Source organism: Cupressus sempervirens, chromosome 7 (genome assembly GCF_028749045.1).
Source record: "Cupressus sempervirens isolate cs-2001-9-10 chromosome 7, ASM2874904v1, whole genome shotgun sequence".
NCBI lineage: Eukaryota > Viridiplantae > Streptophyta > Pinopsida > Cupressales > Cupressaceae > Cupressus > Cupressus sempervirens.
In genome coordinates, this window is record NC_143124.1 from 326,748,398 (window position 1) to 326,769,176 (window position 20,779).

Here is a 20,779-nt window from a genome sequence, read left to right on the forward strand (position 1 = left end):
TATTGTCCCTAAGAGATTTTTCTTCACATCTCTTCTCTGGATTCAAATCTGAATTTAACATTCAAATTGTGAATGCCCTCTACGCAAAGTCCTCCCTTTGGAGAGACTTAACATTCCTAATGAATGGTCTCTATCCGTGCTCTATTGGACCTTTTATAAAGTTATGAATTCCCTTATAGATGGACTTACTTTACACTCAACGTTTTCAATTTCAATGGTTATGTATCTTATACCTTAATCTTCTATGAATCTATAACCATCTTCTGTGCAACTCCCTATCAAATGTTAACTAGAATCCACTTGGTTACTATGGTCCTTCCTTGCTTACTTCATCAAAGGCTCTGTTTAATATGTTGTCTTTTGTTGTGTACACAGTGATATTTCTGCTTCCTAATTCATTACCCAAGCCTATTGTTCCCACTACTATAGTTCAATAATATTAGCCTGAGTTCACACCATATGTATTGGAGGAGTCCCTTCGATTTGCTACTGTGTCTTGATTCATTCTTCGACTACTAGGCTCTGACGGCTTCCTACCTTCTTCTGCCTCAATAGTTACCTTTGTTTATAATAAGTATGTGTTTGTTGTTGTGCTTCAATCCTTTCTGTTGGTGATTGGATGGCGTTGATTGGCTTTGCGTTTATGAGTTTGTCATTCTTTTTCAAATGTCTGAACATTGTCCATCAACCTTCCCTTTTCCTTATTTGATCGTTCGATATATATATTATATATGATATCACAACTTCGCTTGACTAGTCGTGCCTTTTGCTTGTCGATTGAAATCGGGAATATACTTTTGTAATATTTACCCTTGACAATGGAAATACTTTATTTATCACTTGAGGAATTAATTATTTGTTTATTATAATGCTATTATACATTTATTATGATTACATTATGCATAACCTATTATGATTCCATTATGTATAACCTTTAAATATTATGTTTATATTTCATTTATGTGAAATACTATAAAGGTAAGATCATATTATATTTCAAATATATTTATTTAATTTGGAAATTACATATCCATAACTAGGAGCTTATTTTTTGGGGTTATCACAGCAGGACCCTATCAACGCCTCTTCACTCTAATTAGATTATCACGGGACCCTTAAGAGTAAATGCTCATTGTTTAATTTGATTGTGCTAACATACTGGAGCCGGTTTCCAAGGTGTGTATCTTATCAACGCATACGCCAGTAGTGAACTCCCATGTGGATCACTTTGACCAAGGAATATATTTAAGTGCACTTCCCCTTTAATTGTTCTCAAACTACCAAGTTAGCAATTGGAATACTTGTTCCTTACTTTGCATGTAATATATTGTTAGATAAGCAATTTTGGGGGTGGATGTCTTTGAGAGACGTGCCTAATTGTCAATATTTGTTTCCTAATTTGCTATTGACTTTATATCTCTCACTTTGTCTTTATTGCAGTAGGTTCTTTATTTGCATCGAGTCCTCGCCTTAAGATGTTTTACAGTTCTTGATGTGTCATTGTTATGCTAATTGATGACTTTGGTTCGCAATTGATATCTGCCAGTCTGGTTTCACAGATGTTATCCATGGAGTATGAATATCAAAATCAGTGCATTCATATCTTGACAATCTTAGAGTATTCGAATGACACCAAATCACGTTGACCTAAGAAACGTTGCCTTATCAACTAGTCTATAGGCAATTGAAGTGTTGACAAGTCAACTCACAAACTTCTGTGACAAAGATCACATATTTCTTTGCAAGTTGATGGACTCATTATATATTGTTGAGGCTGAGTGGTCCCTCTATCCTTATGGATAGTATGGAAGCTACAAAATTATGAATTTGGATATTACATATCCACGAGTTTCCCATACTATGACCATTCAACTTTGGCGAAAATACTTTTCCCTAAACTCTTGTATTCTCACTAAGCAAAGTTTGATTAAAGCATTCAATTGTGCCAATTGTACTCCTTCGTTGGTTGCCTCAATGACACTTGTGAGTCAATTGTTGGAGACTCTCTTGGTTCATTATTTATGATCTAACAACAAACTATATCACTGCTATTCTTTTATTTTCTTACCTTTGCAGTTTGGCTCTGATACCATGTTAAAGACCTAAGGGTTGCTGCAAATGTAATAGCACTATTTGTATGGGGTGTGTGTTTTTCAAATGCGTATATAAATAGGAGTAGAAGAGACATGTCTCTACGTTTAATCAATATTGGTTATTGTAAGTTAATTGTCATTACACATTATTAACAACTCTCTGTGTGTGTGTGTTCGCTGCAAATGTAATAGCACTGTCTATGTAAGGTGTGTGTTTATCAAATGCAGATCCAAGTGTATATAAATAGGAGTAGAAGAGACGTGTCTCTACATTTAATCAATATTGGTTATTGTAAGTTAATTGTCATTAGACATTATTAACAACTGTGTGTGTGTGTGTCTAAATGACAATTAATCAAATGCAATAATGTTCAAACAATAACCATAGGGGATCAAGTCTAGATCAAATCAATCTGAGTGAAGCTACAACATCAACAATTTAAACTAGGTCATTAGCCTCTTGCTGATTGTAAATGTATCTTGTGTGGTAAGCTACTCATTTCAATGTTCTTAACTTCAATTGATATTTGATCTTTAGTTAACATCTATTTGATGGGATTAAACTAGAAATATTGATTTGAAAATCCTTCAAGTTAAGTCAAAGGATATGTCAAATTTCATCCATGAGATTTGAATTTCAGCGAATTTTTTCACTTTCTTAACTCCTTTTGAATTTTATGATATTTATTATAATATTGTTATTTAATATATTATTATTTTATTTTAAAATGGCATTGAGCTATTTAGTTATGTTAATAAACTATTTTGACAATTTTGTGGATATATTACTAATATTTAAAAATTCATAAATATATATAACTTAAATTTAATGTCCATATTTTCCCCCGAATTTTTACCCTTGCTGAATTTCATTCGAATTTAATGATCGATGAACTCGAATTTGAATTTGAACCTTGTGACTTAGCCTTTAAGTATACCACAGAAGCTTACACTAGGACGTTGAAGTCGCTGACAAGATTGAATCTAGTAATAGTCCAAGTTCATCAATACTTACATTCATAGTTAGGACTAAAAGTAGAAGTTAAGTTCAAGTCAAAGGTTCAAGAATTGGAAGTCAAAAATTACATTTTCATTGCACATTGTAGAGCCAAATCTATAGGGCATTTAATACCCATTGAGTGAACCAGCAAATCACATCATTTCACTAATATACACAATAGAAGGAATCTTCAAGTCATTTCATGATCTTTCTTCGCAAGCTTAGCATAAGAAGGGACCTTGCTCGAGACGATTGAGTATCTAAGTGTTTCACTTTAATCAAGAAGTATCAAGAAATATTTCCTCAATCACCAAAAAGTGATCAAGTCTACAAGATAAGGATGTTGAGGCGCCCACTTGTCTTCTACTAATCAGAAAATTCTAGTGACAAGCACATTCAATCATATTATGCCAAGTGTACACTTTTCTCATTGGCTCTCAAAAGCACTGTAATTTTCTTATTGGCTTCTCTAATTACAGTTTGTAGGAATAAATCTTAGCCCCTGATCTTGAATTGATCTTGGTCCTTCATTGTAACTGAACAACTATAAGAGGCCAAGGCCTTCTCATTTATAAGGGGTTTAAAAATTTAAAATTTGGATTCATTAGAGAGAAGAAGTTAGTAGTAGAAGTAGAGTGGGATGGATTTGTTAGAGAAAAAGTTAGTAGTAGAAGTGGATTAGGAGAGAAGACTTGTTGAAAGTGTTTCCATAATGCTATCAAAGTAATTGATGAATCATTATTAGTCTTCATGGTGGATAACTTAATGTTGATTTAAAGTGTTGCATGGTTTCTTCAATTCCTCACTTAGATTAGATTTCATTTCATGTTAAGTAGAAGTAGAAGCATGTGAATGGAAGATATTGTTGAATGGTCACTAATAGTGGAGCGAGTGTTCATACCGTTGGTACTTGCTAATTGTACCCTAAATTGCAAGTTTTTTACTTCTATTTAAAATGATCCTTTCCATTGTGCCTTTATGGGGTATTTTGATGAATATTAGCAATATGAAAATCATTCCTACATCCATAGAAGATTACACTCGCCTACGCCTACTTGACACAACAAAACTGAATTGGTAAGAGGCTCACACCACCATCAACGTTGTCTTACATTCTTAGAGTTAAAATTTCTAAACCCTTTCCTTGTAGTCTATTTGGTAGTAAGCGTTTGAAGTTGTTGAAGTACTTGATATCCATCGAATGAACAACATAAGTCCCTTTTTGATAAACAACATATCAAATCATAAAACTGAGCAAAAGTCCACATTAAGAAGGAACCTTGAGGTTGTCCCATTCGATCACACAATCTGTATATATTGTTCAGCATATGAGCATCCTTGTTCAATAGAGAGTTGGAGATTTGGTGTTTCATCCTGGAATAGTGAGTATTCAATTCTGTATGTTGTAGCAGAACAAAACTCACATCAACAAGTAGGTTCAAGACACATTGCCTGATATCAATAATGCGTTTAAGTTTTTACAAACTAACTCAAGCAATCACATTGATATTTTATGTCTACACCACTTCCCTTTACTAAGGTGATATTGTTCCAGAAATCTGCTTGAGTTATAATGCTGACTCAAGTAAATTGCACTACACTTCTATTGGAAAATATGTTTACGATGGGAAAGATTCTAATTTCTTTAATCCCTTGAGATACAAAGAATAAGGCTGTTAACAAAATTAATAAAATGCCAATGGAAAATTGTCCTGAAAATGTTCCTGCTGAAGCAATGCATTATTACACTGTTGACCTTTGTAAGGTCAATTAACTTAGAGCAATTAAAAGTAAACATGCGAAAGGAAAAAGTAAATTAATGACTTACAGATGAGAGAGACACATAACTAATGCATCAAAAAGAGCTCTAGCACAAACAAGATCAATCTTGAAAAAGATGAAAAAAAATTACAAATAATTACGTTTTCTTCTCCCCTTGGGGCTAGTTCCTCCTGTGCAAACTCAAGAGCCTCTTCTAGTTTTCCACTGCGTATAAGTTCTATCAACCTTTGCTGTTGTAGATGGAAAAAAAGTTGAGGATTTGTGTCCAAAATCTGCACCAAAAGCAACACTCTTTTAATATAAAAACACCGTTTTGAAATCATTAAACCTGTGTCTTCAAGATTACATATTATCATTCTAAATAAATGATGCAAAATGTCCAAATAGTAAGGAACAAGAAAAAATGTAATTTCTAAGGGAAAGCACTGGAGGACTTTGTTGTATTCTAGGTGCAGGTCTGGGGTCCTCAGTAGAAACAATCCCCATTTACCTCTGTCCTCTAAAGAAATGATGACCGTGAACAGCAGTTAAAAATTTTAAAGTAAAATTTAATGATAATTTAATTAGATACAAATCACATGCAGATAGGACTTTTGCTTATAAAGCGCACATTAAAACCAGGTGCTCATCACAGAAAAAAGAGATGTTATATACAACTAATCCATAGCCAATAATTTACAATTCAAACACCAACAGTCATATTGTCCTGCCCCTGCCACACTAGGCATATTTACAATTCAAGTGGTCAACCTTATAAATAAGTCTATGCAAAAAATGGATAAATAATAGCTGTTCAATGTCAGGGGCTTACCCAATTATCTCTATTGTTTTCTTCATGGTGAACCCCTTTACCTATGACATCTTTTAACTGTGGCAGCATTTTACCTTGTTTCAACCCCTAGGCATTTAGGGTTTTATGTTTGGTTTTAAGGAAGATGTTTAGGCGGACCAATCAAATTATGAGATCCAAAAAGTGGAAAAATATTTTTTAAAGCATATAAATTTTTAAAAACCATAGGATTCCCTAAAAGCATGCCCTGTGGTCATTCAGTCTTGGGTTCAACCACGTACACTGAAGGGTGTAGTTGAATGAGCCCAAAATCCAGTTGCAATGTGCTATCCACATCCACCATGGACCAAGTCATGAACCTAAATTAGGAACAGACCAAATATGAATCCAAGGAAATTGGTATCTAAGACTTGGACAGATGAAAAAATAGAAAAATTGGGAGACCCTTTTGATGTGACAAAAGATGCTTTTAAAGATGGTAGGATTGGGGACGCTTGAATGTGCTAGCAAATGTAATGTTCCAATTTTATGGGAAGTTGTCTCAGAATATTTTTAATGAAGTATATGAAATAGTAATAAAAATATAAATACTAAATAGAATTATTATTCATTTTAGGCCGACTTCTCCAAATGTGGTGGTCAGTGTCTTGAACCAACTTGTATAACACAAATAGTATTAGATAGTTTAAATGTCAACCTGAGACAACATAAAGGAAGCTAGACAGTTTTTCTTGTTGGACAACATAAGGAAGTGTTGGGTATAAATTTGGGTGCAAAGTATTAAAGGGGTATAGGATGTTTTCCATAGCCTGGCATTAAATAAATGCACACCCAGGCCTGCTTAGGACCCCTGTTGGATCTCTATTCTGCTATATAAATGCTGTGTCTTATTCCTGCTCAATGATATATTTGTATCATTCGATCTACGCAATTCCTGGCATGAACCGACACATATTACGCATTAAGGATGAGGTAATAGGAGGTCAGTGCTGCAGAAGTCAAAGATATAGCCCTGGAGGTAGAGCAAATGTCATCCCAGATGGATGTGAGCTTGTTTATAATGATCACTTAGAGGTGAATCAAATCAGATTCAGAAATAAAAGTCTGCATGCCCAATAATGGTGGGCACTTCATCGTCACCCATCCATGTAAGGCAATGGCAAAGTGCAGAAATGATTAAGATCACTCGTCTCTCTCCTTCCCCAAGGAAGATTGTAGTTGGTGTCAATGTCATAAAAGCAGAATTTATTCAAACCTGGTTGAGTACTGACTAAAGCAACTAATTTTATGATTTCAGAATTGTTAGTATATGTTTTCAAAGCCTGTAGCAGTGTGTAGAGGTGCATTTTTTCATAGAAGATTGAACTTGTAATTAAAGAAACTCAAAGACCTTCAGAACATTGCTTGAAACTGTTGAATGTCATCCAAACTGGTTCATTAATAATCAGAGAAATTAATTCTGAGTTGCATGATTATTGCCAATTGAATGAATACTACTGTAAACCTAAGTTACCGATGCTGGTTCTGATGCTGATGCGTGTGCAGGTGCTGATGTGCAGAATTTTTTGGGGGGGGAATTTTGGATGCGTTTGTGCGCATCCATATATAAATATATATTTTTTAATATATATATGTTATGTATGCAAAGAAATGCAAGACTATACAAAAATAAACCATTCCATAGCAATTAGCATCATATTTCACCATTGATAGTTCAAATTGAAATAACAGTAATGTCTAATTAGTAAATTACTCAAGTTCAAGATTCCAATGCAATTCGAATTACAAAATCAAAACATAGTTCATGATTCAATGTTGATCAATCAAGAGTCAAGGCTCGAGATTCAAAAATCAAATTCAGTCAATCAGAATCATAAGGATTCTCAAAAAAATCCACATTCTCATCATCTCCTTCTGCTGAAACACTTGCAAGTTCATTTGAACCAAACATGGTTCCGGTTGTGCTAGATGCATGTGCCATGATGTTATCAACATCATCATCTGTCATCACAGTAAGATCCTGAAGTGTTGCATCCAAGTTTGCACATTCAGGGCCTACATCCCAAAGCTTGGTTGACCCTTCCTTGTATCCATCCTCCTTACGTGACAAAAGACGCAAGTTGGTATGTATATAAACCAAGTCCTCAGCTTTCTTTGAACCCAACCGGTTGCGATTCACTAAATGGATATAGAAGTATGTACTACAATTCTGTTTAGCAGCAAAAGAACTTGCAACCTAGATAGTGTTCATAAATTAAACATACAAATGAAAAACTAATTAAAGAATGTTAAACACTAAATTGTAGAATACAATTGTTAAACAAAAAATAAATGAAAACTTACTTGTGAGAGGATCTTAATTGCAAGAGGTTGTAGATTCTTGAATGGTTGACTATACATGTACCGCTGGTGTCATCCATACATCCATGTACCTTCACTATAGTATAGGTGGCTCACCAGGTGCCAAGGTACCCTCTGACTTCTCCTCAAGCTCTCCATGTGGGATTTGTACCCATGTTGCATCCAAAAACAGACCACTAGCATAATGTGGCATGCATAACATCCTATGCTGCAAAATCCTAAACTCAAAAATCTTGTCTACTAAAAGTGTTGCCCATTCATATAATAGGCCGTTTATGAGGCCATTCATCAAGATATCTAGGGATGGGCTATGCCCTAGGTGTAGCTCGACCCTATCAATTGACTAATCACCAATCCACAATGCATCTCCAAGACCCTTTTGTAATGAAGGACTCTTCATCCCTCACCCTTTTGACACTTTCACCATTGAGCCTATCTCTACAAGTGTGAGAGTTCATGACACCATTTTGATCTAGTATTCCTTTGCCTCCTTTGTCATGCTCTTTGCCTTCACATCAATATTTCGACCATGTCTTTGATATGTTATGTGGTTGTGAAGAAAACCTTCAAGTCACGCCCCAAATACTCAAAACATGTTTGATTGTGAGAATCTATTGGAAGTGTCAATCATCACCCTGAGGGGACCCTTGTTGCCGATGCAGAAAACTGGCATTTGAATGGCCCACTAAAATTCTGCTTTCCTCAAGCTCTACTTTATATTGTCACCACGAGTATCCTGCCACTAGCTTTTGCACCCCGATCTATTCAATCCCTCAAATAGAATTGTTTGCGGTATTACAATGTCTTTCTAAGTAGCCATTGCACCTTTGGTCTCAGTTTCTTCTTGTGTTAGAGATTGCGTCCACCTTGCCTACAACCTTTACTCCAAAGGGTAAAACCCTTGCATTTTTGTCCTTGCTCGAACTACTAGATTGTGACTGCAACTAGGCCTTCCAACTTCTTTTCCTACTAAATCCACAAATAAGTCTTTTTCTTGTCGTTGTATGCATGATGAATGAAAAAATAGTTAGGGTATGTGTGATTCCATTGTTGTCAATGTGCTTGTCAATGTGTCAACCCTTAAAAGTGCCACTTCTACAACTTCCATCAACAAGATTTGCTGCACAAATCAATCCTTTTAGTGTTGTGACCGACGATTGTTCAATTTGCAATGCTTGCGGCAAATCTTCTCATACTCTCTACCTCCTGATGATATGCACATTTTGTTGCACTCAAGTTGTTGCTTTCTTGATGGAGACATGCAAACTTTCATCCTTCGTATAACAGCAGAGTTAAATAGGTCATAGTTCCCTTCGTAATAAACACTCAAGCAATCATATTAGAACTGCCGTCTTGCATCATTACCAGTGAAGCATGAAATTGGATAGGGCATTTACTCTTGGGTTAATAATGTATGAAAACTAGTCAAGGAGAGAGGCATTATAGTAGTCTTTTGCAAGTAACGTATTTCCAGTGGAATATGTAGAAACTTCGCTACTAGCTTACCTTTGTCGAGTTTGTGCAGCAGTGCAACTTTACGAGCGAATGGCGAATAAAATTGTCTCACCCTTTGTTCTTTCATCCCATATGATAGCTTCACATCCTCCAAATTGGCACCGTACAACTTATGGCATGCGTCGATGCGATGTGCTTTGCCGACAGTGTTTGCTTGCCCAACGACATTTACTATGTCGTATGCTTTCCTCCTAATTATCAATAGAGTCTATGCTTCCCACACCACAAAAGGTGGTTCATATGACCTACAAAGTTTTCTTATTGACACTGCACGATGAATTTTTTGTGACTCTAGGATCTTTTTGCATCGATACTAAATGTTGTCAAGGTCGTTTTACTTTCCTTTGCATGCTTTTACATTATTGCTCGATGCTTGCCTTTATCTACGTCACCGTACAGCATTGGCATTTTATCTCCCTTTTTTTGGCATGGGTCGAAGGCCTAAACACGGAACTCGTCATTTATCGAATTTGGTTCTCTCTCCACGACATCCACTGCAACTGATCGTGCAGCCTCACTATACATTGGCAGTCGTCTATTTGTTTTTTCTTTTGTTTTTTAAATTGTTCCTAATCTACTTGATCAAGTGAAGCCTTCTGGCATGGGTCACTCTCCCAATTTCCTTTGTCGTTTATGGTATGGCTTCAGCTCAGACACGTTCACTAAGTCTGGAACCTCTCATCCATCCAATGTTCATAATTTGATAACTTCATTCTCATCAACTTCTGGCACCTAATATGGACCCAACCATTTTACCTTGAACTTTCCCAACTTAGTCTCGATCCTTTTGTTATATTTCAACACTAATTGCCCTAGGATGAATCAAACCTATCTAAGATGCTTATCATGCAACGGTTTGCACCTCTGCTATGCTACCTTTGTGGCCCCCTGTGCCATCATCTGATGCTCATCCAATTTGTTTTAAGTTGTGCAATCTCTCCCAAAGGCTTTCCATAACTCCCAATTTGTTTTTAATGGCTATCCTGAGGGTCAAAACCATGAACTCTGGAGGGACAACCGTTTCTTGTCCAAACATCAATTGGAATGGTGTTTGTTCGGTTGTCACTTTGTATGTTGTGTGGTATGCTTAGATTACAAATGGTAACTTCTCCACCTAGTAGGCTTACTCTACTCCGCACAATTTATATATCACTGACACCAAGATCTCATTTATAGCTTTCACTTGGTCATTGGGTAAGGGATAATATGGAGTTGATAACGAGTGAAAGATCTTGAACTCTATTGTTAGCAATCGCATGACATGGATCACAAAGTGACCTCCTCTTCATTGGTCAACTAGATGGGGATGTTATACCTTGTAATGATTTGTTCATATATGAACTTCATACTCACTGCTGAGTTGTCCGAGAAAGCCCATACCTCCACCCACTTCATTTTATCACTACCACGATATACCAGCACCTCCAAACCCGACTTGCCTCCAAACTTCCAACAAACTCCAAGCCCCAACACTCAAAAAAATTTATGCATGAGAAGGATTGAACGGCATGAAATCTCTCCTCAGTGGTTTCCCCACTCTCTAACCAGTATCACCACTTATGACCCACTCCCTGGCATCATTGTACAGGGTAGACCACCACAATCCTGCAAGGAGAACCTTCCATGTAGAGTGGAAGAGTTTATTACAAATACTCTGGCAAATTGTGTTACAAATCGAGCCAAAGATTTGGTGAATACGATTCATGGTCATTTAACAGTTCTCCCACATTTCTAAGACAATTGTAACAGTGACAATTTGTAAACAGCTAAGGTGTGAGCAGAGAAAAGAATATTCAGAACAGAATTGAGTGTAATTCATTGCAGTTGATACAGTGGAAGTGCAGAAATTTAGTGTGGAAACAGGGGTAGACTTTCAGTGCACATATTTGGTGCAATACAATTTGGAAAAGCAGATTAGAACAATGGAAAATCTGAAAAGTTATGTTTTCCCAAATGAATTTAATGACACTTTTAATTGTGAACAGTCACAGGACTTGCAGAAATAAATAGAAAATAGGGAATGGATTGTACATCATTGGACTACAATTGGGGCCTATGAAAAGTGTGGGTGGTGTTCTTACCAAGTTGGAAGAACTAAAATTATGTTTATCCAAATTGGACCAGTCTGATTGGAGGCCATTAAATTGGGTCTTACAGCTTTCCATGTTTGCCCTAGTGCAATACAGGTTAATGGAGCATCCAAGAGATGATGTGAGACTAATGGTAGTCTCTTGCCTTAGTGAGATCATCAAAATAACAGCACTGGTCACACCTTACAATGACAGGACAACTGACTGTGGACAGCCAATGTGGGCTACATGATATCAAGGGCCCTACCTTTGGTAAGTAGGTGAAGATTTTAGAACCTATGGCAAAAACCATATTTTTTATCCTCATGTTGGATTTTGGTTCTGAAAAAATGATTCTACAATTGTTTCAATGTTTCTTGAGAGATTTTAAGAAGCATCATCCACACTATGTGAGAACTTGCATAAAACCAGTCACGCCTTGATTCAAGATGACAAGGATGTTATATACAAACAGGTACAATCAGATTTGTTTGGAATTTTGGAGAGGGAAATATAAAATATCACTTACAGCTTATGAGCTCAGAGAGGAATTAATCCAGCATAAAATTGAAAGGTTACAGGATCACATGAAAGACAGTGTGCTGATATCAATGTGTATAGAGGTTGTGGGATCTTCGAATTTGAGCAAGAACCAAGTAAGGATATAGCAGTTTGTTTTACTTGCAAGCATGCTTGGTCTCTTGGTCACTTTTGTGAGAAGAACAAGGAAGAAGAGACAGCTCAAGAAGTGTGGATCAGCACTGAGGAAGCTGAGAAATCTATAGTTCAGCTTCAATATAATGAAACCCAGAAGATGGAACTAGCTATGGGTGATAGTAAGGAATATACTAGGATCTTAGTTGATGACTTGCAAAGGGTTATTTACAAGCCCTTTCATTCCAGTGGTTATCTGCAAGATATTTCCAAAGATGAAAACGAATCTCTACATAAAGATGAATCACTTGAAAATGATATAATAATAGAAAGTGAGGCCATGAATTTTGAGATGGAATAAAATTCTGAAAATAGTGCAGCAGATAACGAAATCTCCTCCAATGAAGGGGCTGCTCAAAATTAAACATGAGCTATAGGGGATGATTTGAATGATTAATTTGAAATTTTTTGTTTAGGTAAGGAATTTGGAGCATACAATTTGAAAGATAAGCTGAAAGTCTCGGACTATATGGTTCTTGCAGCCTTAGTACCTTGTGGATAGTTCAAATTGGCGAAAAGAACAAAGGGATTGTAAGTGGAATCAATAGCGCATACCTTCCTACTCTTAAAAATGAAGTAGAAAGAATGAAATCAGATTATTTGAAGTTGCTCAAAGATAGAGATATGGCCATCAAAATATGGAAAAGATAAAGAGGAGATAGATAAGCTATGTCTTCAATTGAGTATGACACACTACTCATTACACCAGGCTGATAATCAGACTTCTATGATGATCTTAATACTAGGGCCAAGGAGATCATAAAAAATGGTAGAGGGGATCCATGCCCTTGGTGAGAATGAAGGAGGCATGGTATTTCCATTTCTCCCTATCCGAATAAGACACTCTATGCTAAAGAAGACCAAAAGGGCTAACAAGAAGTTTGATTCGCGAATTCTGAATTCTACAACAGCAGTTGTATGCCTTCACAATATCATGCGATAATAGCATTTCCACACAAGGATAAGGATAAATCAGGTGATACCAGTTCTGAAATTTCATTTAGTGATGATCATTTTCTAGGTGGAAAGGATCATTTAATTGATAACATTCATGGTAAATCAGAAATTTTGGGGTTGTCATCAATGCATAATGTAAACTTCCACAATTCATTCATAGATGGGGTACAAAGTCCTTATGATACAGTAGCTATTAATCTATTGGTTGGTGGTTTTTTCTTCATCCATTCTACAATTGTTAGTGGCTACCATGTTTGGTCTATTAGTACATTTTCAGATTTGGCTTGGCTGTAATGTCCCCACGTTTTAGCTCAGGACAAGTAATACTTGCAAAATAATGGTTAGAATCACAACAATAACATAACTAACTATATTGTTCTACCCTCTAATTTACCTCAATCTTAAGGACGTCTCCAAATTGGACTTCCTAGCTCATAGCTACCTCACCGTCTTCCCGAGAGTGCACCCCTTAAGATTCTTCTTGGACGGGCATCCTCTATCCAAGGCCAATCACATATGCATATGTTGACATCATCAGAATATTCTGGCACATTGATTCTCGGCCATGGCAGATAATGGAGATCTTAATATCTCACACGCTTCGTGCTTCGAGTCTCGTTAATCTCCATGATGCTAACCCCGTGGGTTAACACAATATTATCCAATTTCTATTATTCTTCATATAGGGAACTATATTGTTTATCACAAATATATTCATTGTATTCAAATAAAGATATTCAAGTCAACAATAAATTATTAGTTGAATGGATCATGAATCCACCATAGACTTATAGCTTAAGATAATATATTTAAATGTCATTACTATTAAATGAAATGAATTATATTCTATACCTTTTGAATAGATAGACTTTGTGGCTCCCTCTTTGGACACTTGTGCTTTTGGTAGAGTGTCCGCTATTTTCAACATTAAAGTATGGGGCCTTCTACGTTGGTTAAACCTGGTATGTTATAAGCCTTAATAATGGGTTTCCCCATCACTTATGTATGCAGATTAACATTGGTCAAACCAATCTAGTAATGTCATCTGTCTTATTTCCTTAATTGCAATTAGTACGTCCACATCACCCTTATATATTGTTTTCTACCTTGTTTCTCTGTCATCTTTTTCAGTGGTACCTACGTAGACTATTTTTTGGTTTGATCATCCCATGGAGTAACATGCCTTACCTAGGGTCTCTGCACACCTGGTAGTGAGGTATGCATTTCTATTGTTTTCACATGGTGATCCGCTAAGTCCATGTTTGCCCCTTCGCATTTCTTTTCTTTTTGCGCTCGATCTGATTGTGTATGCTCTTTGATACACGACATAATTATCTCATATTCTAATTGTTCTATGTTCTGTCGTATTATTTCATTCCTTGTTCCACGTCATATTAATACGGTTATCACATGTATAATATTCGTTTGTACCCCTTTCTTTCCTACTATTTATACTCTGACTTTTAAAAGGGATCGACGTGACTTATAAGAGTCATGTCGATCTATGTCAATTCTTTAACCCATGGGTACTCATGAGAATTGTACTTTGTGATTATGAATATAAGTTGTTTATATTGACAACTATATAATGTTATTAGATATAATCAAATCATATAGTGAAATGTGTTATTATAATTAGAGATATTTCAATTACTATTATTTGATTATTTAATTAGTATCTAATAAATACCATGGAGTTATTCAATTCGTTTGCCTTTGATTATATATTTTTTTATAATTATCTTATCATTATTCAATATATTGGATGTGTATGCTCCTTAGTCATTTAATACATATTCTTACAAACATGACAATCAATTATGCATTAACAATAGATTCTTTTATCCGAGGGGATATTACATTGGCCTACAGAAGTTAGCAAGTTGCAGGCAGATTCGTGGAGACATCTCATCTTGAGGCAAATACCTCATGAGACGATTACCCTTCCAGTACAAGGGCATAGTGATAACATTGCTATCATTATATAATTTATATTGCTGACCCAGATTATAGCACCAACATTTGGCAGCCTATTGGGATGATTCTCATGAATATTGGAGGTGTGTTTGGCACCTGTTGAGTGGATCACTCATTCAGATGGTCGTTACATGAAAATGGTAGGATGATACACACCTCTTTCTACTCCCATACTTGGATGTATAGACTGGTTTGGGATCCAGGTGTTGATAGGATAGAAGTTTTTCATTTTAGGAATCAAAATGAGTGAGTTCACAGCTTGGGGGCATAGAGTTGTCATCTTCAGAGTAACACAGCACGAAGGTGAAATAGATTTTTTCAGGCTGACATGGGATCCAAGGATCTTATTGACAAATGACTTGCATTTCAACCCCATGTTTCACAATATGACAGGATTTTATTACACTTGTACAAGGTTGGGTTGTAGAGAAGCTTACAGATTTATTTGAGATCCTGGTATGTTTGCAGTTTCATGATTGCTTAAGGATAAGCAATCTTAGGGGGAAAGGATTGTAATGCCCCTTTGGGATGATTGGGAAAAATGCAAGACATTTTCAAAATTTTAAATTAGTTGTTAGGAAAGTTGAATGCAAATAATTTAGAAGTGTCATTTTAATATTATCAAGGTAAAATGGTAGCAAAAGAGGAAGAAGACAAAAGACAAGAGCGGAGAAATTGAAGGGTCACATCTTGAGCATTAAAATGAAGCAAGCTAGTTCTTTCGGGTTATGCTTGGATGTTGATTTGGTTTTGAGTTTCTCTTCGAGAAACCCGTGAATTCAACTTTATGTTCAAAACTCGGAGATGGAAACCTTTAGGCTCTACTCGGTGAATGGACGCAAACATAATTCAACATTGGAAGTGAATTTGTGACTGAGTTCACATTCTAGTTATAGGTCCATTTCTATGTGTTTTCCAATCTGACTGTTGTTGTTTATAAGATTGAATCCTATGTTATGTTATTGTATTGATGGTTATAATGCAATAACAATTCTAAAGTTCTTTATTTGAGCTTTTAAAAGTTTTTTTACAGGTTAAATGTGAAAAAACAATTGCAACAATCTCTGTTTAAGTGACCTGAAAATATTTGTGGGAGCTTGGGGTTTCATATTGCATGTGGGTTATTAAAAAAAACTAAGTCCAAAACCTTTGTTTGCATCCTCTCTGCTTGTGCACCAAAATGAGAGCTTTGAGACAGATTATTGTCATCCATCAAAGCATGAAAGAAGGAGACCCTTGTTATATTTTATAGTTGGAATGCCCTGTTCAACATGCAAAACATTGAAGCAGAAACAAAGCACATGAACTGTAAGGAAACTCCCACAAAGCATTAAAGCCACTTCAATAAATGGGATCCTCCATCCATAATGCACACTAACAGTGAATAAAGTTATAAACATATATGAAATGTTGTGGATACAAATCCCCTAGTGCGTACGCACGCAAAATGTGAAGGAGCAAACCAGAGCATCTGAACTATTTGTCATAATGCCACAAGAGAAATGTGGATGCATACAAAATATGCAAGCAGAGACATAACACCTGACTTGTTCGGTGGAATGCTTCCAATTGCAGGATGTATACAGAAATAGAATTGTTAAAATCTCTTTAGAAAATCGTGTGCTAATGTGATTGGCAGGCAGAAAGCTAAGGTCCCAAGACATACACCAATCGAGTAGACAAGGCAGCTGAATTGTTTAAGAGAATACCTCGAAAGGATGTAATTTTTGTGGAATGCCATGGCTACAGAGTTCACGTTAAAGTGAAATTGTTTTAAAGGCTTTTGAAACGTCCAAAGGAAGAAGCTGAATGCAAGCAAATTATTTTCTGGTGTAATTGATATTCCATTGAAAATGTTAAAGCTTATGCCGTTAATGATGCTTTGACAAATGTGTGTTAACTAATAGAAATCCCTAATGAGTTAAGTTCATTAAAGAAGCTATCTTTACCCATATGTGGTCATCAATGCTGATAAGATAGATGAAATTATCTCGGGTAACCATGAAATGAAGGAGAATACCAGTTTACATCAAAATAAATTGAAGGATGGAATTGATAACGAGTGCAAGTGTGATCTGTTGAATATCAGAACATAATTGAAAAGACCTTTCTGTTAGTTTGAATGTCTTGAAATAACATACCTTTCTTGTTTTTGGATTGTGCTGTGTTCAGGTTTATTTTTATAAACTGAAAATTATGATGGGAGAATGATCGTATTCTACTTCAAGCACCGCGTTTCCTGTCGTAAATAGTTGCATCTGCAAAAGACGTAACATTTGGAGTTCACAGAATCAGTTTCATATTTTTCTGTGTACAGATTACCGTCTAAAAGAAAAATATTTTTATTACTCAACGCCCTTGGTTTGTTGCAGAGTCGTATTGAACGGTATCGAGTTGAGTTTTTGGTTGAATAGCAAGGTTGAAAGTGTTGAAAACACAACACGGCAAGTTTTTTATATATATAAAAGAGCACTAACCCCACAAATAGAGCACCTTCCAGGCAGCAACAGAATGGAATTGAATCGTTTGTCTTAAATGAAAAGAAAAGACAACAACAGTTTTTATGTTTAATATTTCCCAACTATCAGGTGCTGTCAGTGTGGTAGCCAGCCCGTTAAGAAAAAGGTATATCATGATAGCATATACTTGAAATGGCAAAATGTTGACGATTAGAAAAAGATAAAGAAAATCTACAAGTCGTCGGGGTTCTCTGTCAGGCTGAGATGTCTGGAACAGATGTCGCGAATATTAGAAAGATGTGACTTAAGATTGTTTTGTCGTCTTCTGTGCATGGACTTCATGACAACCTGATAAGGATTAACGATATAAACAAAGTTGTTTTTCTGCAACTCTATGATTGCCAGATACGTGTAGCAAGGAAAGTAAAAACATGGTGTAAAAGTCAAGCCACTGAATATCACAGAATAGCGTTGAAGAGTGGTTGCTAAGACAAACAAATATAAGGATTGAAGAAACCATTTTAATACGGACATAACAGTTTGGAAATAACTGTGGTTTTAGTTAGTGCAAACTGTCTAACTATCAAGAAACCATTGGTGACATGAGTTATAAAATAGAACATTGTGTCTCTTTCAAACAACAGGTGTGTACATTGAAAATTGTTTGAGTTGTAATAAAAGGTTTTGAAGGAGAACCGTACTTTGACTAGCAATGACTGGTAATGAAATTCTGATACCTTGCATTCATAAATTATAATATCAGAACAGATAACTCTTATACAGATACAACAGATTACTTTTCTATTGGTGTTATCAGTTTACAGTATCAAAGAGATAGTTGATCCTGCATTATTACACAGATTTGCAATATATAATTTTTCAATTTGTCAATTTAATTTGTATCACAATTTGATTTCATTGTCAGTGCTTTCAAAGTCTAATTGTCCACTGGAATTTGATATATATGTAAAGGTTGAAGCAAACTGAAAACACGATATAATCTGAGTTGAATTCGACAGTATATTCATTAGTTCCAGAATATTGAAAGTTGAGAACAAAAGGGTTGGAGCCCTGAATTGTATAATGAGTTGGTGCTCAAAGAGGGGTTGTTGCTCCTTAGGGTTGAAGCCGTTAAAGTTGTAATTGAACAGAAGGAATTGTGTGACTGGATTAGGACACTAAATCCTAGCAGTCTTTGTGTTGATGGTTTTTCCCACATTGGGTTTCCACGTTACATCGTGTGCATTGTTCATTGTGCACTATCTTCCGTTTACTTTTGCTGCTGATATTATGCTGAAATGAAACGCTTAGAAAATAGATTAGTCAGCAAATTTAAATTGGTTCAAAGATTTTTTTACACTCCTAATTCACCCACCCTCTTAGTAGTGTAATTGTGATTCTACACTTTCAAATATATGCAAATGAAGCAACCTTAAATAGCAGAATGTACAACAATTTTTAATTGCAAACTCGCAAGGTGTTGAATTCAAGCATTGTGTAACAAGCACTGAAATTACGAGCATTTTTAGCCTCGCCTTTGATTATTATTCCTTTCGATGCTAAATGCATTTGATCCCAGCTGTAATCCGAATATAACAGACTTGTTTTGCAAACTAGTTGCCATGTGGAATTTTGCATTAAAAACATTAAAATTAGGGCTAAAATATATAAAATTATTTAATATTATATTTTACATTTATATTTTATCAAGAGACTTCAAGGAAACTTCACTTTTTGGTCTAGGAGACAGGGAGACTTCAAGAGACTTCGTCATGAAGTCTCCAACCTTTTTTGAGGTCTTTGGAGACGCGAAAAGTCTCTGAGACGCATCTCAGTCTCGGAGACGCGACTTTTAGGGGGGAGACGGGTCTCCCGGTAACCATGGTAATTCCAAGAATTTATAGGATCCGTGATTAGATTGTATCATTGACATTTTGGTTGCAGCCTTGTGTGATTGTTAAGCTAAAGATTTCTCTCTCGCTAAGAGGGAGTGCTGAAGTTTAAAGCTGCAATAGAAATCTTTATATCAAGACGTTAATACTAAGTTGCACGAGTACCTCCCCCTCCCCCTCTGCACCAGGAAAAGTTCAAACAGGTTTGCAATTCTAGTCCGGTTTAGACTTGGTTCGACCAAGGTACTAATATTGCCCTGCGGGTTCGGACTGGGATCAAACCTGGGCGAACCAACACCAAAAAGTTTGAACCTATAGAAAACCGGTCACCGCAGATGGCTGGAAAGTGTTTTTTAAGGCAAAAATTAAATGTTTTTTTTGGCATCCACAACCCTAAAAGTTGTTATGAATTTATTTTGGTGGCTTCTTATTGTCATTTTATGTTTCCAAAAGGCTTATTTGGTCTTAAGGAAGAGCACATAAGTTTTTGAGCAAGCATTCAGTTGTGCCAGGAGTTTGAAGATTGATTTGTTGGTGTTCTTCAAGTGTTCGTGCATCATTCATACACATTTGCAAGCTTGCAAAGGCTGGAAAACGTAAGATCTTATTACATTTGCTATTGTTTTTGTTTTGGTTTTTTCATTTTTCCATTTCTCTTTCAATCTTCATATGTTCTTTTCCATTTTTTCAGAATTTGTCATTTTCTTGCATATAAATTATGAACATGTATCTAATTTCTTGTCATAGGGAATGGAATGGCATCTACCTCTTCATCAATAGGCAATATCGAACAAAGAATAGAACCCAACTCTGATTCTCCTCTATGGAGGTATGTAGACATTATAAAACCCCTTGCAAAAGGCGGTGCATTCCGTTGGAGATGTTGAGGTTGTGGTGTAAAAAGAAATAGTTCTTATTATTGTGTGGTAGGTCATTTATGCGGATACACTGGAAGAGGAGTCAAGAAATGCCATGGCAAAAAAAGTGCTCCTATACTAAATGAAATTGTGTTAAAATATATTGAAGAGCATGAGGCAACAAAAGAGAGAGAAGGATGCAAGCCAACAAAGCTCAGTAGAAATAAAAGTAAAAGTAAACGAGCAAAGGGAATGCAAGCCCCCCAGATGAGACCACCCCTTTTTAGCACCGCACCAAACACTGACACTGAAT

At 35.9% G+C, this 20,779-nt stretch overlaps 1 protein-coding gene across 3 annotated transcripts in view; it reads right to left on the bottom strand.

Annotated features, from left to right (window-relative positions):
* LOC149546742 (protein GID8 homolog) overlaps positions 1–20,779 on the bottom strand; it is an 82,564-nt gene that overhangs the window by 21,663 nt on the left and 40,122 nt on the right. For all 3 annotated transcript variants that reach the window (XM_089791338.1, XM_089791337.1, XM_089791336.1), the window contains one exon: positions 5,016–5,147. In XM_089791338.1, coding sequence (XP_089647464.1) covers positions 5,016–5,147 — 132 coding nt within the window. The remainder of the gene's footprint in view (positions 1–5,015; positions 5,148–20,779) is intronic.